Genomic DNA, 19,687 nt, shown 5'->3' with positions numbered 1-19,687 from the left:
TACATCATGATGTGCCACACACCCATACACGCATTTACACAGTTGCACCTGCTCTACTGCTCAATCCTGTCAAGTCCAACGATATTTAAAATCCCTCAAAACAACGAACGGGAAAAAAAGTGCAGGTAAGGAGTTTGAGTTGGTGTTAAGAGGCTATACAAAAAGAACAGCCAGGAATTAGAAAGTTAAAAGTTCAGCGCCTAGACTAGTAGAAAAGTAAAAGAATAGTAGGTAAAGAGCAGATTATATTTTTTTTAAATAGAAGAAAAATGAAAGGAAAATACAGGAAAAAGCAAAGGGATCAACGGCACTACAACACAGAGGTTAAAAAGGAAAAAAAGGGGGAAAACAGAGAAACAAGTGCACCTACTGGTTATGATAGCTGAGAGGGTCTGGAAGACAAAGTTCTGAAATGTCCATCAGTCCAGTTTTAGCATTCCAGGAATGAGAGGAAGAGGAAAGAGAAAACAATTGAGACCCGCTTCTTCCCCAAATGATAGCAAAGCACCCTCAGAGACAACGCTGCCGAAAACCCCCTCCAGCACCGCTTCCCCCAGCCTGCACAGGTATGTTGGACTCTGATGGATTGAGTGGGCGTGTGTGTGCCTGAGCATGTGTGTTGTGTATGCGCGTGTGTTTATGTATATATGAGTGGGAGAGAGAGAGAAAGAGTGTGTCTGAGTGGATGTGTGTGTGAGAGACAGAGAGAGAGAGAGAGGGGGAAAGAGAGAGAGTGAAGGGGGGAGGGACAGATCGACAGGAGAGGTAAAAAGGGGGTGGGGTGGGGGGGTGAGAGAAAGCTAGAGAGAGAGTGAGAGAGACAGAGAAGCGCAGGCAGCAGCGGGATGAGCGCTAAGATGGAGAGAGCATGAGAGTGCGAGCAAGAGGAATGACTCTTTCCATGGTCGGGATAGGGCTCTTTAAGACTCAAGGGCTTGATGAATATGGAACAGCTGCTGTTGGCTGGCTCTGAGGGGCAGGACTTAAAGCGACAGAGGGGGCCGGCGGTGCACCGGGGGAGGAGGGATCCAAACGCTCGCTTGCACTCTCCGCTATGAACAACACGCATGGCTCACACGGACATAGACAAAACAACCTATCGCATGAACAACAGCGATCTAGCAGTCAACACACAAAGTTTCCATCTCATGATATGACAGAGATGGGTGCTAAAAAGTTACATTTGGGCAATAATGAAGATAATAAAGAGACATAAGGGGTTTTAAGTATCAGGGGAAGCCCCTAGTGTTTATAAAGCAAAAATAAATCAGAGTTTCAATACTTGCTGTTCTGAATTGAGTGTTTTTTAACAATATAAAGCAAGGTATCTTTAAATGTGACATTTTGCCAGCTGTATCTGTGTATCTCTGTAATTCTATAGTTTTCTGTGTTACATCCACCTGTGCTGGGGTTAATTTGCAGTGGTGTCATAAAGCAACCACACATGAACACTGAACTTAACCAAGCAACACACACACCTCAGAGCTATGACTGGACGGCAGTACTAAGCCTGCTGTCGCACACTTCAAGTTTTTTTAAGATCAAAATGATACCTGCACTGTTACACAACACATGATAAAGTCAAATCTGACGCCAGCCGAGAGCAACACTATAGAAGTTCCAGCGGGCAGTCGAGTGCATCCGCAGCACTTCGCTTTCAAAAAGCGATAGCTTTCAAACCGTGCTGAGGACAGTAAATGTATTTATTGAGCGGTGTCATTAGCTCCATTCGCGGGTGTTACATGTGAGGGACCATTGTGAACCTTTCACCACCTGTGAGAGATGATCTCAAGCCATAACTCATATTCTCGAAGCCCATCATCTTCTAAAGCAGCAGAAAATCCAGCTCTGTCTCTTCTAACAGCAGCTTTAGAAGCGCCTGCGTTTCGCTGTTGATCAAGCTCAGTAAGAATGCAGAGAATGCAGATACCATTTCACAGTCAGTGAGGGTCTCCGTGTTACTGTATCCCCACATTATAAGAACAGAGCTTACCATGGTATCTTGACACTTGGTTGAATTGAACTGAAAAGAAACAGCGGCTTGCCCGTTTCTCAAAAAAAAAAAAAACAAACCTCACAAGGTGGCTGATAAGAGCCTTCAGACTCTTCAATAAAAAAGTAAAGAGTGAGTGAGGAAGCGAGGAGGAGTGATCTAGCGACAGATTCATGCAAAAAAGGGTGTGTTGTGTCGCTTTGCTGCTCTTCAGTTTCCTCTTCTGAACAGGAACAGCACAACCCCCCCTCCCCCCCCGGAGAGGAATCCGGTTCCATTCATCGGCTCACGTTTCTATAATCAATGCAAAAACATCACGCAATCCCTATTGATCATCACAGGCCTATTGATGTGCAGCAATGGTGCCTCCAAGGTGGCATCACATCACACAGCATCTGCTCCCTTTTTTGTGACAAAACAAAATGACAAAATAAATGAAAATCCAATCAAGGTCGATGCCAAATCAAACACCTGTCAGTTTAATTTACTTAATTCAGGAATAAAATCAAAATTACAGTTCTTGGGCTTCAATACGAGCTGAATATTGAATAATAAGAAAGACAAGGCATGGGTATACACTCAGCCAATTTGAGGTTGTTGGTTGTTGTTCTGGTAAGGGATGTAAAAATATTTTTAAATAGTGCAACAGCTACAAAAAAATTATTGTTTTGTGTTAAATGCGCTGAACAGGGCATACATTACAGTAGCAGTGATGTTAGGCGATCATATTATTACCAAACATCTCACGACAGACTGGTTTCTAACTTTTTAATAGTGATAACTGTCGTCATTTGACAAATCACATTTCTGCATATTTCCTATAGGCCTCCCGGGACTTGACATCTTACATACTTTTGTCATGCAGTGTGAGCTATGAAAGCCATGCTGCTGTTATCGCTGCTTCTTATCAGCTCTGTTATGAAAAAAAAATCACAGCGTGTGGCAGCTGTTTGACAGAACGGGATCTGATTCAAATAAATAATAGACCTGTTGTAGGAAAACACTCAATCACACTTGAGCGGGGCTGAAGTTGAGTGACTAAAATTTTTCTTTTCCCTTTTTGGGTTCTGCTCACCTCACACCTGCCTGTTTGTTGGTTCACATGTACTACATGTATGCAAGTAAAACAGTGATTAAGGTGTGTTGAAAGTCACTTCAGGGGAGAAAGGCAAAGAACCTCAACACAGCCATCAAAGACTTGGGTACTATTTACATTGAAAGTCTTGACACTGACAAAGTTACACCTGTTTGTGTCATAACACGCCACACACAAACACACATACACTAATAGCACTGAAAGCAAATTACAAAGTTCTGACAACACTGAGGCAACCTGAAGAATCAGTGTGCTTCAACAAGTATGGCATTAACTCTCTAAATGTCAAGTTAATTTTATTATTTAAAAAATAAATCATATTAAAGTCTGTTGATGTAAACAAGTGTGGGATAATGAGCAGAAAAGCTTTAAAACAACTTAATGTCCTTAAAAAGACTGCTATAAAGTCGTATTTTTTTCTTCCTCGGAAACTAAACCTGACAATAGGCCTCACTAGTTTTTACCCTGTTAGGCATACAGAATTGATCACATAAATATCATAATTTATATGATTTATATGACCAGTGAAAAAGGTGGTGCTGCACGTGCACTGCACATGCTTTAATAGTAAGAGCTAAACTGCCCGCACACTGACGTTATTCAAGCTAAAAGTAAACTAGTATAAAATTTTTAAACCTATTAAATCAAACTCTTAAAATCACGTGTGTTGGATGTGTAATTGGAAGATAAATACGGTTGATGAACGTGCCGTGTACCTTACTCGGACAAGTCATGTCACATCCCCGGGCTGAGCACCGCGCACTGTAGAGGTGGTGTCTCCAGGTTGTAGTGGTGTTGGTGGTGGTAGTGTGGCTCTGTGTGTCTGAGCGCCGCGTTTAACTGTCACACAACGGCAGCCACACTATCCACTCCTCCTCCGGCGCGCGCCCTGTGGCTAAACCAAACACCTCCACCGGCAGGCAGCAGGACCCGGCGAGCGGGGTCAAATGTGATTCAAAGGCGGGGGGGAGGGAGTAGAAAGGGGGGGCTCTGCTATGCTACGAAAAAAAAAAACTTACAGCTGATTCACCCACTTCTAGGTATTGTATAAAACATAACATATTTTATTCATACTGTTTTTTTATTTTTTTTATTTTAAGGACTGTGAATTCCTATAGACCCTCCCCTCCCCCTAAAAAAAGGGAAGACAACTCAGTGCTCAGTTTTGGAAACAGATGCTTCCTATGTTCCTCTGTATGCTTGTACAGCTGTTTCGAGCTAACTAGGTTTTTAGAGGCTCTAATTTAAGTTAATTTTGCCTATCTGGTCAACCCTAGCCCCCCTCCGGAATTCGGTGGGTAGCCTAGCAGAGAAAACGGCAGGTGAAAAGGCTGCACACCGTGGCAGTCGGTTGGTTTCCACTGGTGATGAATAAATAACGGGACAAAAGCAGCGTCGCGTCTGTCGCACATATCACAGCTGCTGTATCGGGTAACCCAGGCGTCCACAAATTTCACAAACTTGATTTGGCTTTTCAGCAGAATTACACACTTATTTGTGTGAACGCACTTATTGTAATTTGTTATGGAGCTTTCTGTAGGTGAATCAGCTGCACTCCACAGCACTGAATGAACCCACGTGGACTTATTTGGCCTTATTTTGACATACACTGTCAGCCTTTTTCAAAAATTCGTTTTCCGTAGCGTTACAACTGACTTTCCTTTCTAGTCATGTAATGCAGAGATTTCAATTTCCCTTCTATATTTTCTGTCAGTTGTTTTCCTCCTCTCATTTTGCATTCTCCATCACTCACTGACTGCCTCAGCTGCAGACGAGAGGAGAAAGCCATCCGACAGCAGCAACCAACTCTATCATCTCCACTAGAGGGAGGGCTATCTCACAACAAGGCCACCAAGGAGCTGCATCTGAGGTACCCTTATTTATTTATTTATTTCCCCCAGGTTGATAGTGTAATTCATAAACTGAATGAATGACAGTCAGGACAGTGCCAGCAACCGGGAGCACAATGGAGACTCGAGTGCATTTGCCTCTGAGTACAAAAACCTATCCATTACAAACGTGTAATTATTGTCCCTAATAGATTAATTCATGCTGAAAGATAGAAATGGGTTCCAGGCTATTGATGTAATCATTTCACTGAGGAAATTAAGTGACATTAAAAGAATGATATTGTCACCGTGAAAGTATCATTGATTCTTTTGGAATGCAATTAACTGTATTTGAAAATGGGACCTGCACATTGAGCTGTGCAAGGAGCACTGAGGATCACTTCATTTGTGAGAGATATAAAGACCAAATTATCCCATCAAAGAGAAAATCTATAAATGTAATGGCACAGCGCTTCAGCACTAAGGAATGACAACAGCGGTCCTGTTCAGTTCCCAGTGTGTTAACTAGAGGTGAACGGCTCTCAACAGCCCACAGATAGATTATCCACACTGTGCAGTAAAGGGAAATATCAGGCAATGGATCACATGCAAATTAATATTATTATTTTTTTCCGGCTAACATAAACAGTCGCTGCCTAACAGTTGGAGCTTTATCTTGTATCACAGGACAGTGGTTTTGTTAGATAAAACAAGCATGAAAAATATAGTGAAAATTGCTATTTTAAATATCATGCAAGGAAAATAATTGGAGGATTAATCAGGAATGAAAAGCTGCAGCCAGAGTTCAAACGGACCCTGAAACCAGCGCTGGTGGTCTGTGCAGTGCTTTCTCTTGTATCCTCGCTCGCCTGTTTCTTTGATGGCTAAATGACCAGAGCACTGGAATTGATCCACAGCACGGGTCGAGCTCAAACACTTTTTATATTTGAAAGAATGAAAGCTCGCACGCATCTTTCCTCATTCCCGTTTTTGATGCCACAGGTTTGGAGTCAATGTCACCACTTATGACCTCATTCCCAGAAAAGTTTGAACTGTGAATAAAATGCAGAACAGAATAATTTACAGACCTTACAGTTAATTGAAGATAGTACAAATACTACACTTGTAGTTTTTTAAAATATTTTTTTTTATCAGAAATCCATTTTAAAATAAATAAAAAATTGAGAGAGGGGCCTGTGTCCCCCTGTTGTAAGCACTGACATGTACCAAATGCTTTCAACGGCTGACACGTCTCCACTGAATGCCACTGAATGCAGAAGAGAACCGTGCTGCTGTAATACATAACATGAAGATTATGGTTTGACATTATTTTGCTGACATCAGCAAGAAAAAGATGCCGTCTGGATGGCAGCTGATAGCTCAGATTTAATGGTGCACTCTCATATGTGCAACTTAGTCATGCAGTGTACACTTTGTTTGTTTTTTTTGGTTTTCATCAGACCACAAAGCTCTCCGCTACACCTCAGGCCCATCTGAAATGAGCCTGGTAGCATTTTAACTTGCATTTGTGTATGCAGTGATGGATTGGTTTTTGGAAGTGTTCCATTCAGTGATTTCCACTAAAGAGAGCACAGCCGCTATGTATTTGTTTTGCTTTCTTCTTCGGATTTCTTCAGATTCTGCGAATCTTTTATGATATTATTGCAGAAGATAATGAAATCCTCAGAAATGTTAATCTTAAATTGTTGAACTATTTGACCACACAGTATTTCATAGTATTCTCCCATCTTTACTTCTGAAAGACTCAGAATTGCAAATCCATGGGTTTTGTTTTTATTTATGTTTTACACAGTTGATCAGCTTTTCTTTTTTTGAGGGTGGGGGGCAGTTATGCATACAGTTGGCTTTCAGTGTATGATTTTTGTGATACCAGTTTTGCGTGTGTTGTTTTCGTTGTGGAGGGAGTTTTGATGAATTCCAACAAAAGCATGTTTGTGCAGCAGTTGCTGGTCCACACAGCTCGCTAACTCAATTACACTCTTGGTAATCCAGTGAAAAGACAGAGAGGCAGACAGCAGAGAGAGAGAAAAACATGAACCATATCAGACGCAAGCACTGATATGATGTCCAAGCATCAGAGGAATCACGCATCAATCTCCAGTCCCGGTCAAAAATGCTGCATAATTCAAGTCCAAACATTTTTCTTTGCGAGATTCAAACCAAATCAGGGGGGTCCTGAGCCGCTCTCCCTCCACCTGCTGTCAGCCACCCTCCATCCTACCCTTCCCTAAATTTCATTTAGAAGACATCTTTCTCCCTTTCCCCCCCTCGCTCTCATGCTCTCCACATTGCTGCCTCTCCTCTCTCTTTGAATTCAGTGTGCTGTAGCCCTTAGACTTACTTGCTTAACAAATATGGACAGGGGACCTAAGTGGTTTTAGAAATCTTCGAATGGACTTTGGAGTGCCTGTGCTGTGTTGGGTGGCAACAGTCTCTCTCTCTCTGTCTCATCCATACGTGTGTGAGTGTGTGCGATTGTTTATCTGTCTGTGTGTTTATGTTTTTTCTGCGTGTGTGTGTGTGTGTATGCATGTATATGGCTTCCCCAAGCTCTCACTGACTCCCAGGCTGGGAGATGGTAGCGCTGGGTGGAGCGGCAGTCTGGAAATGAGATAAGGATGTCTGATTCATAGGATCTGACAGGAAATCTATATTCTGCAATGTTTATAATCCAGCCATTACTACACAGCCGAATGAAAGAACAATAATCCAATCATTTACTCCATATTTACCTGAGGCAGATTCTCGGCTTTAAAGGCAAAGTGCATCACGCGGTGGCAGAGGCTGTAAAACGACTGATACGGGTGATGTTGCGAGGAGAGCGTTTCTAGCTCGCAGAGAAGGACACCGAGGTAGGCGAGGATGGACCATCCCCCGGGGAGATGTATGTCTACAGGAGACGCAATGGCTCACCTGTGTGCACTCTGCAGGGTTAAAGGTCACCCATTACTCATCATTAAGACTCCATTGATTTATGAGTAAGTTACAGAAACGGGAGTAAGTACAGTTTATGAAACATGAGGTGAAGGGTTACAGAAATTTCCATGAATAAGACTGCGGAAAAACACAAGCACTCGCTCGAAAACATCCTTCCAATATTCCAAAAGTTTGAAAGGGGAAGTATAATTTGGCTCCCTCACGGTGATCCCGTGTCAGAAAGGAGTCGGTATGGGTGAGAGAGGAATTTTCTGGTGGGGGTTTACTTATCATAGAGTCTTTCATGGACAGTATGAGCTGCTCTTCATTGTGTACGAGGGGGGAGGTTTATCTTATTTGGAAAAGTGAAGGGGGCCTGCCCTTATCTGTCAATAAACAGTAATTAGATTTTGTGGCCGATAGCGTCGATTGGTTTCTAATCTAGCTGTCGCCCTAGACGTGTGTAATTAAAATCCTGATTGATAAAGGGGCAGAAGCCCGCCCACGCCACCACTTTACCAGACCCTACCCCCGACCCCTTCAAAACACAAACAAGAGAGAGATATGAAAAAAAGGCCTGCGGAGAAAACTGCACTTCATATTGATCAGCTCTATCTGCCTTCCTATCAATGCCCTTTTCACACAATGGAGGAGCTAGTACAAAGGTTTCCCCTACGTAAAACTTAACAGCTAAGCTTCCTTCAGATGTTATCGTCACTCAATAATAAAAACAAAAACAAGCGTCGAATTTGCTTAAAATTTGGCCACTTGTGATCATGCGTTTGTGCACAGACGCACACGAAAAAAATGAGAAATTAATCAGGGAAATCAGGGAAAAGCTTCCTGTGACTGTAATGCAATCAAGGAAAAACACCCCTTAGGCAGTAGAGAGATGAAAAGGGAGCAGTGCATTTTATCTATTTAGCAAATGGGACTGTGAACAGAATAAGGACCAGACAAACAGACAGGCGTGCACACAGGTGAATGTCAAATGTACGTCGTGCATTAGACAAATAAGGTAGTACCTTTAAGCCAGAGGACTCCCACAGAGCGGCTGGGGTAAAAGATGTTCAAAAACACTGCCTCCAGATTTCACTGTCATCGGGGTCCACGCAGACGGACGAGCTAGGAAGAAAGGCTACGTGCTGTCGAAATTCTAGAAAAAAGGGGGACAGTGAGGGAAGTGAAACAGTGAGAGAGAGACAGCAGGACAAGAAAGAGAAAACGCATCAGCCAAAGAGGCATCTGGCCATAAAAGCTGGCATGTTTACCTGCACCAGCTAGTAAATATCTCATCCTGACCCAAACCTTAGAATGGTACCATGACAGCACGAGAGGAAGCTAATCTGTCTCACAGAGTCAGATTTTACCTGCTTGTCTGCAGGATTTTTTTAAGCTCTATAAACTGCGAGAGACCGCACATTGCAGGCCTGTGACCTTCCCTGTCTTGACACTGGTCATCTGCTGATACGCGTGAGGACTGACCCACAGCAGTGAATGATAGCTGCATACTCTGCTTCACCCCCCTCTGTGATTCAGGAACTCACTGGCAAATCCACATGCATCCAAACATACATACTACAGTGGAAAGACTGTGGAAAGACTAAAGCACTTCCTCTCACTCAACAACACACCAGTGCTCCTTCCATATTAAGTACACATAAATTAGGAGTATGCGAGTAGGTGTGTTTTTAGGGCGGTGGGCACTGGTCCGGTGCTTAATTTGATTCTTAATGGAAGGTAAAATTTCCAAAGGAAAACTTTCATTGGGCACAAAATGACCTTCCTCAGTTTTCACTTTCTTACACTGGGAAAGAGATTGAGATTGATAAATGCTGGCAGTGCAGTGCCAGCCCATGCATGGTGTAGCTCATTTAACTGATTTGTGCAATTTCCTCACTAAACAGTGATTAATAAATGGCTACCTTAACAAAAGAAAAATAGACCACAGAATAAATATTGCTGAGCACGTTTTGATGAAGTTCTTAACAGGATTTCAGAAAAATTGCTCGTCTTATAAACATGCCGTTGAAATCGGCGCTGAATAGGCTCGTACTCTAACAGTGAGTGCATCAGACAAGAAAAATTTTTTAAAATGTGACTCGTTAGACATTTGTAAGATGCAATATAATTATCTCATATACATTTCTGCAGTTTTCTGCATTATATAACATATGACATAGATTTGTATCATCATCTGCAGAGGCTGATCTGATTTTTGTCCTATTTACCCCTCGTTTTCCTTTACAGACACTCCCTTACATTACAACCTAATAAGGGGTATGGTTCAGTTTAAAAGCATTCATTTGCCCTGGTCCCTTGAATGGCGAGATACAGGCCTTGCACCTATCAAGCAAATGTTTTGTTGCTTGGTATCAATCAGAGGTGTCACATGTATAAATCACGCCACAATAGAAAAGCATTACAAAGTAGCATAATGTAACAGGGTGCTTAACCCACCACAGTTTCTATATCAAAGGCACATTTGCTACATTTATTTGGGGCTTAAAATAAAAGTATTAACTGCAGTTTTCTTTCAGTAAATGAGTTTTTATTTAAACTGAGCGTAAAGTCTAAAGTGGGGCTGCTTCAATAGAGTACGAGCTGTTATTTTCCTGCTATTGAATTAAAGCATAAACATAGGTATAGATTTATAAAACGCACATGGATTAGCGGTGATATCTTTATCACGATGTCTTTTGTATTTTAACTAAACTCTTACCCTTGACAAAGTTAGAAGTAAAGCTCCTGGATATAGAAAACCTTGTGGTCTCACGTGGATAATATGTGATTGGAGATCAGATTCTCCTTTTGATTCTTCTTAAGATTGTCCTCTCTCCTGATAATAAGTCCAACTCTCCCTGTGGTGCCACAACAGTAGAGTGACCTTGTTACCAGGGTGCCGTGTGTCACAGTAGGGGAACCCCAGAGGGAGAGGACGAGGTGAACAGATCATCTCCCTGCACGCTTGGTACTGGTGCCCTACCCTTAGTGCTCTCACCACAGGCCCAGCACCAGAGAGGCCAGTGTGGAGAAAGGAGCAGCTCCAAGCTCTAGAGAACATGACTCCAATTAAGCTGTAGAAGCCTCGCTCATGCTCCACTGCCTGTGCAGCCCAATTGTCCTAGGCGTGGAGACATAGTCAACCCAAGGAAATGAACTCTGTCAGCACAGTTGAGATAGGCTTTTCAAATAAATTTCATTGAATAAGCACTCGTGAGATTCATCTACTAAGTGTAGAATGAAAGAGAGTATAAATGCATGATTGTTGCACAGCTCATAAATGGTCCTAGCATGTTTTCTTTTTTCGAGCAGCCCAGAGGAAAAAAAAATGCTGCGAGTTAAGCACACAGTAATAGATGAGAGCGATTGAGAGGCCTCGTTTTCCCCTATGATTAAAAATGTATGTTGCCACATGCAGCCTTTGGTGTGGAACTCTCCTGGAAAAGGAGCTGGTTAATATTCAGGCCCATGTCTGGCTAATGTCTTAAAGTGATAAATAGGAGGGGGTTGCTGCCGTTTGATTGTTCTTCACAGGCAGTCTGGGAGCAGCAGCACAGGGGGATTTAAGGTGGAGGAATCCTCTCAAAGCTCCTCATTCATTCACTCTCAGACGCCCCATCATTAATTGGGCCTGTCGACATGACTCCTCTGTACCGAGGGCCACTGGCAGCTACCATGGTGGATGAGCTTTTTAAGACAGTTCAAAAGAGTCCTTGCCTCATGAAAGGCATTCAAATTACATGAAATTGCATTCATGTCAAGCCTTGCAGGCATATTCATACAGTACACTGGCATAATGTCTTGTTTCGTGCCCTGCATATCTGTGTGACTATATAATCGTTCTCTTGGGAAAAAATTGCACAATGAAGACTGTGGTTTACTAACTATAATGTATACATTTTCAAATGACGATATGCATATGTATAGTAAAAGCAGCAATGTAGTATCAATGGAAGGACAACTCACTTGCCTGTAATGTAAATATGGCAATTGTTTCAATTTATATTAGTTGCGTATTGAGCATAAAAGCAACTGATATTACTGAAGGAAAAAACATTTCCATTTTAAATACATTCAAAAATACAATGTCCTTCATTAAAACATAAACATGGAAAGTGTGTGATTCGTATTATCAGTGCAAAGAAAGATTTCTGTTGTGTCTTTATCCATATATGTATTTATCCCAAGATAAATAACTCTGTCACAATTTTGAGCTTAAATACATATTAGACGAAATAATAATGAGTAGCTGAACTATGCAGTGTGTAACAGCTATCCCTTTGGCACAGTTTCCACTTTCACTGCTATGTCCCTGCTCTGTGTAAGTATAGCTATGCAGGACAAGGTGAGTCCAGCCTTCAAAACTTTATGATTTCTACTGATATGGAGTTGGAAGGTGATAGCAGAAGGTGGCCAGATTTGGTTCACAATGTCAACCATGTGATACTTCAGTATTTATAACCATTAGAGGCGGTATATGTGTCATAAAGTAACCGTGGGTTCTTTTTCTGGGTGGCCATTGGCCTACTTCGCTTCCATCCTTGACATCCTTGATAAACCCTACTTCATGGGGACAGGTTAGACTCACTGGCTTTAAGGAAAGCTGAGCTACTTCAAATTGGATTGACATATATTTGGGTTTTAAAGGTAGTTTATGGGTGCACAATTAAGCCCTAGATGTAACACTTAAAGTGTGAAATGTAACTCAGTGGTTTGGTCACTGCTTTTGTGGCTCTCAAAGTAAACCTGTTAAAAGCTGAGCACATACTGGGCTTGGATTGACCGCCCCATACTGTATTTGCCTCCAAAGAGACCTCACACAGAGCTCTAAACTGAGGCCACTGGTGATTCCCGCTGCTTCTTTGTAGCCTACGTGCTAATGGTCCACATCTTGCGTTGTCATTTTTAGGCGTTTCTTTACACTGGAACTATTTGCAATCTCACTCACTCACTTTTTTTTTTTTTTTTTTTTTTTTTTTACATATTTCACTATCTTTTCCTGTTGTGCATATTTGGTATCTTCCCACTCCTTTCTCCCCTCCTCCTCTTCCCTGTTGTGGAAGTGGTTTCTGTTATGGCAGTGGGAAGGCTACCCGCAGCGGGAGAGATCCTAATTAACAGGCTATCCATTTGTGTGGAGCGGAGGGCTCCTGCTTTCTGAGCACTTGTTTTATGGTGGCGCTAGGGAGCCGTGTCCAGGGATTTGGAGGGGGATAATTGCCTTTGCCGCAGGCTGCAGTAATCTGGTCGGCTAATTCATTATTTTAATAAGTTAGCTTCTCCTCGGGGGTGTGCTAGCTGCGCTGCGCCTCAAACCTTGGTGGTGCACCTCGTTATTGTGGCGCTCTTTTACACCGCCGCCCGCACGGGGTTAATAACTGTTATTAGCCTCTCTCCTCAGCTTGCAATTTCTCGTTTAACTGGGGCGATTCAAACGAAACCTTTGCAAGCGTCTAATAATCAACCTCCCTGGAACCAGGGGTAATCCCTATGAAGGGTCCATATAGTGGAGAGGGGTAATGGATGCAATCGCCTGAGTGCCTTTGCCTCCGCTCCTTTCATTATGGGTCCTGATGTTGTTTTTGTTGTTGATGCTGCTGTTGTTTTTACTCAATTCCCCCAAAATCATTTGAGGGAAGAAATATTTGCCTTGAGCAAGGGAAATAGATCAGATTTATACATACAAATAAGATGATCATTAGGTTTGCGTAACTAATGGCTTCATTTAGCCCATAATCTTCCATCTCCTTAATAGGCTGTGCAGTCAGTAGGATGTGTCTGCGTGGAGGCAGGCAGGTTTAATGGCTGCAGAGTATTCAGACATTTTGTGCATCGGCTGATTAAAAACCAGTCATTTCAACAGGAAGGAAATAAAGAAAGGGTTTCATAAAAGTATTTGAAAAATCCAATATTGGAGATGGTGACGGCTAGATTTTTGAAGGAGCCTGCTGTTAAAATCCCATTATGAACGCAGAGCAAAGTGGTTAAGGGGTTTCGAATGTACCTATTATATACATTATTTCACTTTGTGATGAAAAGAGATATCCTAATTCACTTTTGAAAGAAAATACAATGTAGACAAGGCAATCCTATTATGTGTCCCTAGACATCCCTGCTTTGCATCTTCCAATGACAAATTCTATCACTGCAGCTGAAGAAGGCAAAACACAACCAGCAAACTGTCCTTATCAAAGGAGCGCGAAAGCTTTTGCTTGGATAAGGCCACTTACACTTGAGACTTAAATGTCATTGCGATTAGCAGTCTTATGCGTATTTATTTTGACAGGCATACCAGAACACAACACAAACGTGTGCCTTCTCAGCTAATTGTATCTTCGTAACAATCCATCATGTAGTTGTTATCTTCTGTGCACTGCAGGACAGCGCGGGCCTCAGTCCGCATGCTCGGTGTGGCTTATCCTGTAGATTGGCTTGTTTAGCTGTCATCATGCTGTGACCTGCCAGCTACTGTGAAATGAGCTCCTGGATATTAAAGAGTCTATCTCTTCATCTATACTTAACCATAGGAGACTGACACATTCAATGACCCCGGGCCTTGTAAAGGAGAAGGACAAAACATCTTGGATGGAAAATGTTGAAATATTCCGCGGTCAGTCATATGACTGCAAGAAAAGCTTTTTCCACTAATATGCTTTCCCATCAAGCGAACAACAAGCTATTAAATCACTTGAAGAATTGCACAATGTTTATCCAAGAGTGTGACAGTCTCCAAATGGCTCATGTGATCATTTAGCACTTTTATCTCCATCTAAAAGTTAAGCCTGTTCTTAGACCTGGCCCCTTCTGCACACGGGAGTGGTGGTTGTGGTCCATAAAGTATGCACATGATAGTAAATGGCCTGGTTCACTATTAACTATTATCCACTTAATGTCCTTCCTAGCTTGCCACGTGTGGAGCTTTGGCTGAGCACTGGCCTCTGGGGCTGCCTGCGGCTCGTTCAGGGCCATGGCTTTTCAAAGCCTGCACTACCATCTGCTAGTCCAGTGTCCCTGCTCTCCTTCTCGGGCTGACGTGGCTACAGCTGGGACAGCAAAGCCCTGTGTCTGTCCCACACCCAGGTGTTACCACAGCTTCATGCATATGGATACAGAGTTTGCTATAGATCCCAGTTAGCATATGTAGGGGGTTAACACACAAACAGTAAATGTATTTCTATATGGATACGGTTGCTACGTGATTAGAGTTTGCTCTTAGGGAGGAGTTTGTGTATTGATGTTTTTTCCTCTCATACATTTTTCTCATGTGACTCTGTACTGTGTGAGGCAGTATTGATCCATGATATTAGCTGATGTTTATTGAAGAACTGCTGGAGTGGCATAGCTCAGCCCAGCAGTGCTGCCCACCTTAAAGCCGCTCAGCTTAGCATGACTGGCTCCTAATGAGTGGTCCCTCCTCTCATCACCCAATCCCGAGTCCCTCCCTCCCGCATTCATCAATTCTCATTAGGGAAAATCATCATGTGGAATACCAACTTTTGGCCAATATTCATCACTGTCAGCCCTCATCCATAGCAGCGCAATGACAGAGGAGTGCCTAAGTAGCACTGACTTGGCTGTTTTATTCCCTAATCTCAGCCTCTGCGCTTGTGGAGCCCAAGTGACTCTGCAGTGCTCACTGCCTGACAGCAATTACTTTATGCAAAAAGAGTGGAGAAGTTCAGTGAATGGCGTGAGCAAGAATAAGCCTCTTCTGAACTCTGGCTGCTGGCCTGATGCAGCATTCCAATAGGATCCAGCTCGCTTCCCCTGGACACTAGAGCATGGCGAGAAGGGACAGAGGACAGCATTACTGCACTCTGTGGCAGGGATCTTGTTGTAGTATTGCCATCTAGATGCTGTACATACAATTCTGCCATATTTGGTTCCATGATTACATTAATTCTTGTGTATTACCCTCATACTGAATTGTTAGCCCTTGAAAAGTAATAAGTAATAAGTATTGCTTGCAAATGGTTTCACGTAAAGGAAAGGTTCCCTGCCTAGGCTCGGATGAGATTTATACCACTCTGATAGTTGTGTGTAAGAAACGACACTATCGCCAGCAGCCAGATAGCTTAGCTTAACACAAAAACTGAGTACAGATAGCTAGCTTTGCTCTGTCCCAAAGTTTTGAAGTTTATTTAACTACACCCCTCAAGCTCACTAATTGGAAACAATGTAAAAGGTTGAAAAAAACTAATTCAGTCTTTATTTCTAAAAAAAAAAAAAACCCTGACTATTCCTTTAAATCACACCTGAATTATTTCCCCACCCACTGGGTCCATTTAGTCTTTAGGAGCTTATCTACGTCACAGACAGATTGCCTTCGCCAGCAGAGTGTTCTCCCTCCTGTAAAAATAGCTTGTGTATGTCATTCTCATAACAGCAGCAGGATCAATACATTCATTCCCATTTTAGCGGCTCTGCCCCTTTGCTCACCCATGCCTGCAAATAGGACAGCTTGCAAAAATCCAGCCGCCATGTCAGCTAATCACATCCCTATTGCTTCAGTCATTCGTGCCCCATCGTTGGCCCACCCCGACTGCCTGCCTGCCCAGCACAGCTAGAGACTCTACCCAGAGGTCAGTGGGCTGGCCAGCTTGTCTCAGTCCAAACTCCCCTCCTGCCAGGTGGATCAGAGGGAGGCTAGCAGTTTGCCTCTCTGCTGAGAAAATGAGATCACACCATCGCAACAGGGGGGCTGCCTTTGGAAGACCTTCATACCGGGCTACAAGATTTGCATCAGCCAAGGGAATATTATAATAAATCAATCACTGTGATAAATTCTTTAAATGCCTGGCACTCAGGTATCAGCTGGCACACAATCATTGTCATTTAACTGCAGGCACAGAGATAAATAAGTCTTCTCTGTTTTATAAATGTAAGCTAGCTGTATTTGCAAATGAAAACTTATAACATACAATATAATGAAATGAAATTAGATGAAGTTTTAAGGTGAGCTTGGCAGATGTGTGGAATTATTGATATCACCAAAATTTACTTAAAAGGCAGTCAGGATGGCTGAGTGGTCTAAGGCGCTGTGTTCAGGTCTCATCTGGAGGCGTGGGTTCAAATCCCACTTCTGACAGTGCTTATATATGTATAAACAGCGGTTGTTGTTTGGGGTTCATTCTCGAACATTATTTCTTATGACCAATGCATCAATCGCTACAAGGGCACTCAGAGTCCATCCTGCCTGTCCAACACCCTATCATGGATTGTTAGGGGGACAAAAGTGACACACAGATGCAGATTGTATCGAGGAACCTTGGAGGGTAGCATATGATGGCCTCAGGCAGTGTCTCTGTGGTTGAGACATCAGTCACTTCCCTCAGGGCTGCCAGTGAAAACATAAATAAACAGCGTTCCTACCGTGCAGGTGGACGTTCAAGAATTCTTTTTTTTTTGTATAAAATGTTTGCAATAGTAATCAGTATATACAGTGGGTGAGGAGAATTACCCTTACAGTTGACAGGAAAGTTAAAATGATGCAAGTAGTGAGAGAACAACAAACAGAAGAGTCCTTGTAGCATTGGTCTTATGCCATAGAAGCATTTAAACATAAGATTTAATATAATTTTAACAAAAAATGAACAGATTTCAGGGCAGAAAATTAAAATAAGTGATGCTTGTCAGTCCAGTCAGTGCAAAAACAGGAAGACATGTCAATGATTAGGTTCACTGTGGGTGAAAGAGTTTATGAACAACATGCAGTTCGTCATAGTATTAGTATTCACATCTGTATCTGTGTTCTTTGGTCATTTCTGGTTTTAATTTGTTTCCTCTTTACTTCCTGTTTGTCACAGTCTTCCCATGATTGTCCTGATTGGCTTCACCTGTGTCTTGTTATCAGCCCTCTGTGTATAAATAGTCCTGTCATCCCCTTTGTGTTTTTCACGTTGTGCTTCCTTTGTCTGTTATCTGGCTGCAGCCTGGTGACCCTCTGTTTCCAGTTACATTAAAGGCTAATCTTTTGTTGTTTCAGTCTGCCTCCTACCTGCTGCATTTGGATCTTAGCCCCAAGACTCTGGATTTGTTGACAGTGACTAATGCAAAATGAAAGCAGTTTCATCAGAATATGTTACTTTGAAAAGCAAATGACGCTGGAAATTAAAGGAACAGTTCACCATACTAGGAAGTACATTGCCTTTGTTTCACAGTCATCACACAATTGATGATACTCATCCAGTGCATTTCTGCACCTACTAGTTCACTTTTTCTTTCCACACAGACTAAACAGGATTGCTCCACAGAGTTTGGACTGCAAGCAGGCTAAATCAGATAGCTTTGGTACCAAAATTCTTGTCTCTTCCTCATAGATTAGACATGTTCATATGCATATTGAGAAGCTTAAATTGGCGTTTCCATCGGGAGATGCTCTGTTCAGTGAATCAGCCCACAAAGAAGACCTGGTTGGACCCCTTTTTACCGCCAGAATTACCTCATGTCTAGATATTTGTGTTAACAAGCAGTTGAACAGGGGTATCTAATGAAGTGCTCAGTGTGCACAGTATGTAGAATATATATATAAAAATTATACATACTTTTTTTAAAATCTCATGCTATTCAGAGAAACTAGTGCACATGTGTAGGGGTACCTGCTGTATATACAGACACATATACACACCTGACCCAAGTCCTCCATCTGTCAGCGATATATAGAGCACCTGAACTTTTTCAGGGTGTGATAGATGGATGGCAGAGTATTCCTAAGGGACTGGTGATTAAACAGGAAGTATGGAGAGTCACTGAGCAGATCAGGAGCTGGCTGACCCTTCCTTCTCAGCCACTGACTGATCTGCTGCTACAGAGACAAGAAGAGAGGAGGGGAAAGCATGAAAGGGAGCCATAGATTATCAATAAAGTCAATACGGCATTGTGTTACATCTGCCCTCTGACCTAAGCAGGGTTCCTAGCTCTGATATCCTTATCGTGATATCGGCATTCAAGGATCTAACCGGACTATCGGAAGCTTTTGTGCATTCGTCGTGGCGTGCGTTTTGTGTTATAAATTGAAATATACACATAGATTCGTTTTTATAACGCATTTCGCGCCTCGTCTCATTTGGATGAAATTCTCATATTAGCATGCAGATTATTCACAAAATGATCTTGCATTCACTTTATCAAAGCATTATCTCGTCATACCTAATTCAAATTCTAATCACAGTCACTGAAAGCCTTGTTTCAACATATACCATATCACCACTGCTTCTATACAGTAATGCTGCGGAGCTGAAATCTTTCTTCTTAGACCTGCTACTTTAATTCATTCCTAGCATTCCATGTTTAATTTTTAGCCTTGGCTGCCCACAGGGACTTTAACCCTTTCTGCTATCTCATTTTAATCGGATGCTTTTTTGTTAAATGTTTAACTTAAATTGGGAGCCTCATAAATATTCCAAATCACTCGTTCTGTGTTTGATGAGGAAATGAGCCTCGTACCCGCCGCGATTCCCCAGGCAGGCAGGGAGGGAGGTGAAAACCACCCCCACCCTCCGCCCCCCCGCCTACAACTTAACTCTCGGAACTAGACCTGTGCGGTGCTCTGACAGCCTACATTAGCAAGCAGCAAATTGTTTTAACAATGTGAGGGCCGCCTTTGTGTCGAGATAATGATGATATCTCTTTTCTGTGGCGCTACATGCTACTGAGGTAATCATAAAGGTCTCGACTGGCATCGCTGCCTGAGAGCACCTTTTATGGTCTAAAGGGACAACAGCTTGTGCTGCATACGAATCTCACCGCTTTATTATAGACTTCACATGGAGTGCGATGATCCCAGGTGTGGTTTTCATATCAGTTGAGGTGGATTACACAAAGAAATTA

At 42.5% G+C, this 19,687-nt stretch overlaps 1 protein-coding gene and 1 long non-coding RNA gene across 11 annotated transcripts in view; one reads left to right on the top strand and one right to left on the bottom strand.

The window, feature by feature from the left end:
* Positions 1–3,934, bottom strand: part of esrrb (estrogen-related receptor beta) — a 44,338-nt gene extending 40,404 nt beyond the window's left edge. For 2 of the 9 annotated variants that reach the window (XM_039603186.1, XM_039603187.1), the window contains exon 1: positions 371–695. In XM_039603186.1, the coding sequence (XP_039459120.1) occupies positions 371–420 (50 nt within the window). In that variant the 5' untranslated portion in view covers positions 421–695. Of the gene's footprint in view, positions 1–370; positions 696–1,993; positions 2,019–3,805 lie in introns of those variants that run through there. The other 7 variants (XM_039603188.1, XM_039603192.1, XM_039603189.1 and 4 more) reach the window with 7 other exon arrangements.
* Positions 3,935–4,034: 100 nt separating this feature from the next.
* Positions 4,035–19,687, top strand: part of LOC120434805 — a 28,213-nt gene continuing 12,560 nt past the window's right edge. Inside the window, exons 1-2 of one of the 2 annotated variants that reach the window (XR_005609367.1) lie at positions 4,035–4,129; positions 4,855–4,959. This is a non-coding gene — a long non-coding RNA (uncharacterized LOC120434805). Of the gene's footprint in view, positions 4,130–4,260; positions 4,521–4,854; positions 4,960–19,687 lie in introns of those variants that run through there. The other variant, XR_005609368.1, reaches the window with a different exon arrangement.

Source organism: Oreochromis aureus, linkage group 19 (assembly GCF_013358895.1).
Source record: "Oreochromis aureus strain Israel breed Guangdong linkage group 19, ZZ_aureus, whole genome shotgun sequence".
In the NCBI taxonomy this organism is placed as follows: Eukaryota; Metazoa; Chordata; class Actinopteri; order Cichliformes; family Cichlidae; genus Oreochromis; species Oreochromis aureus.
This window is presented reverse-complemented; position numbering and strand designations above follow the sequence as displayed.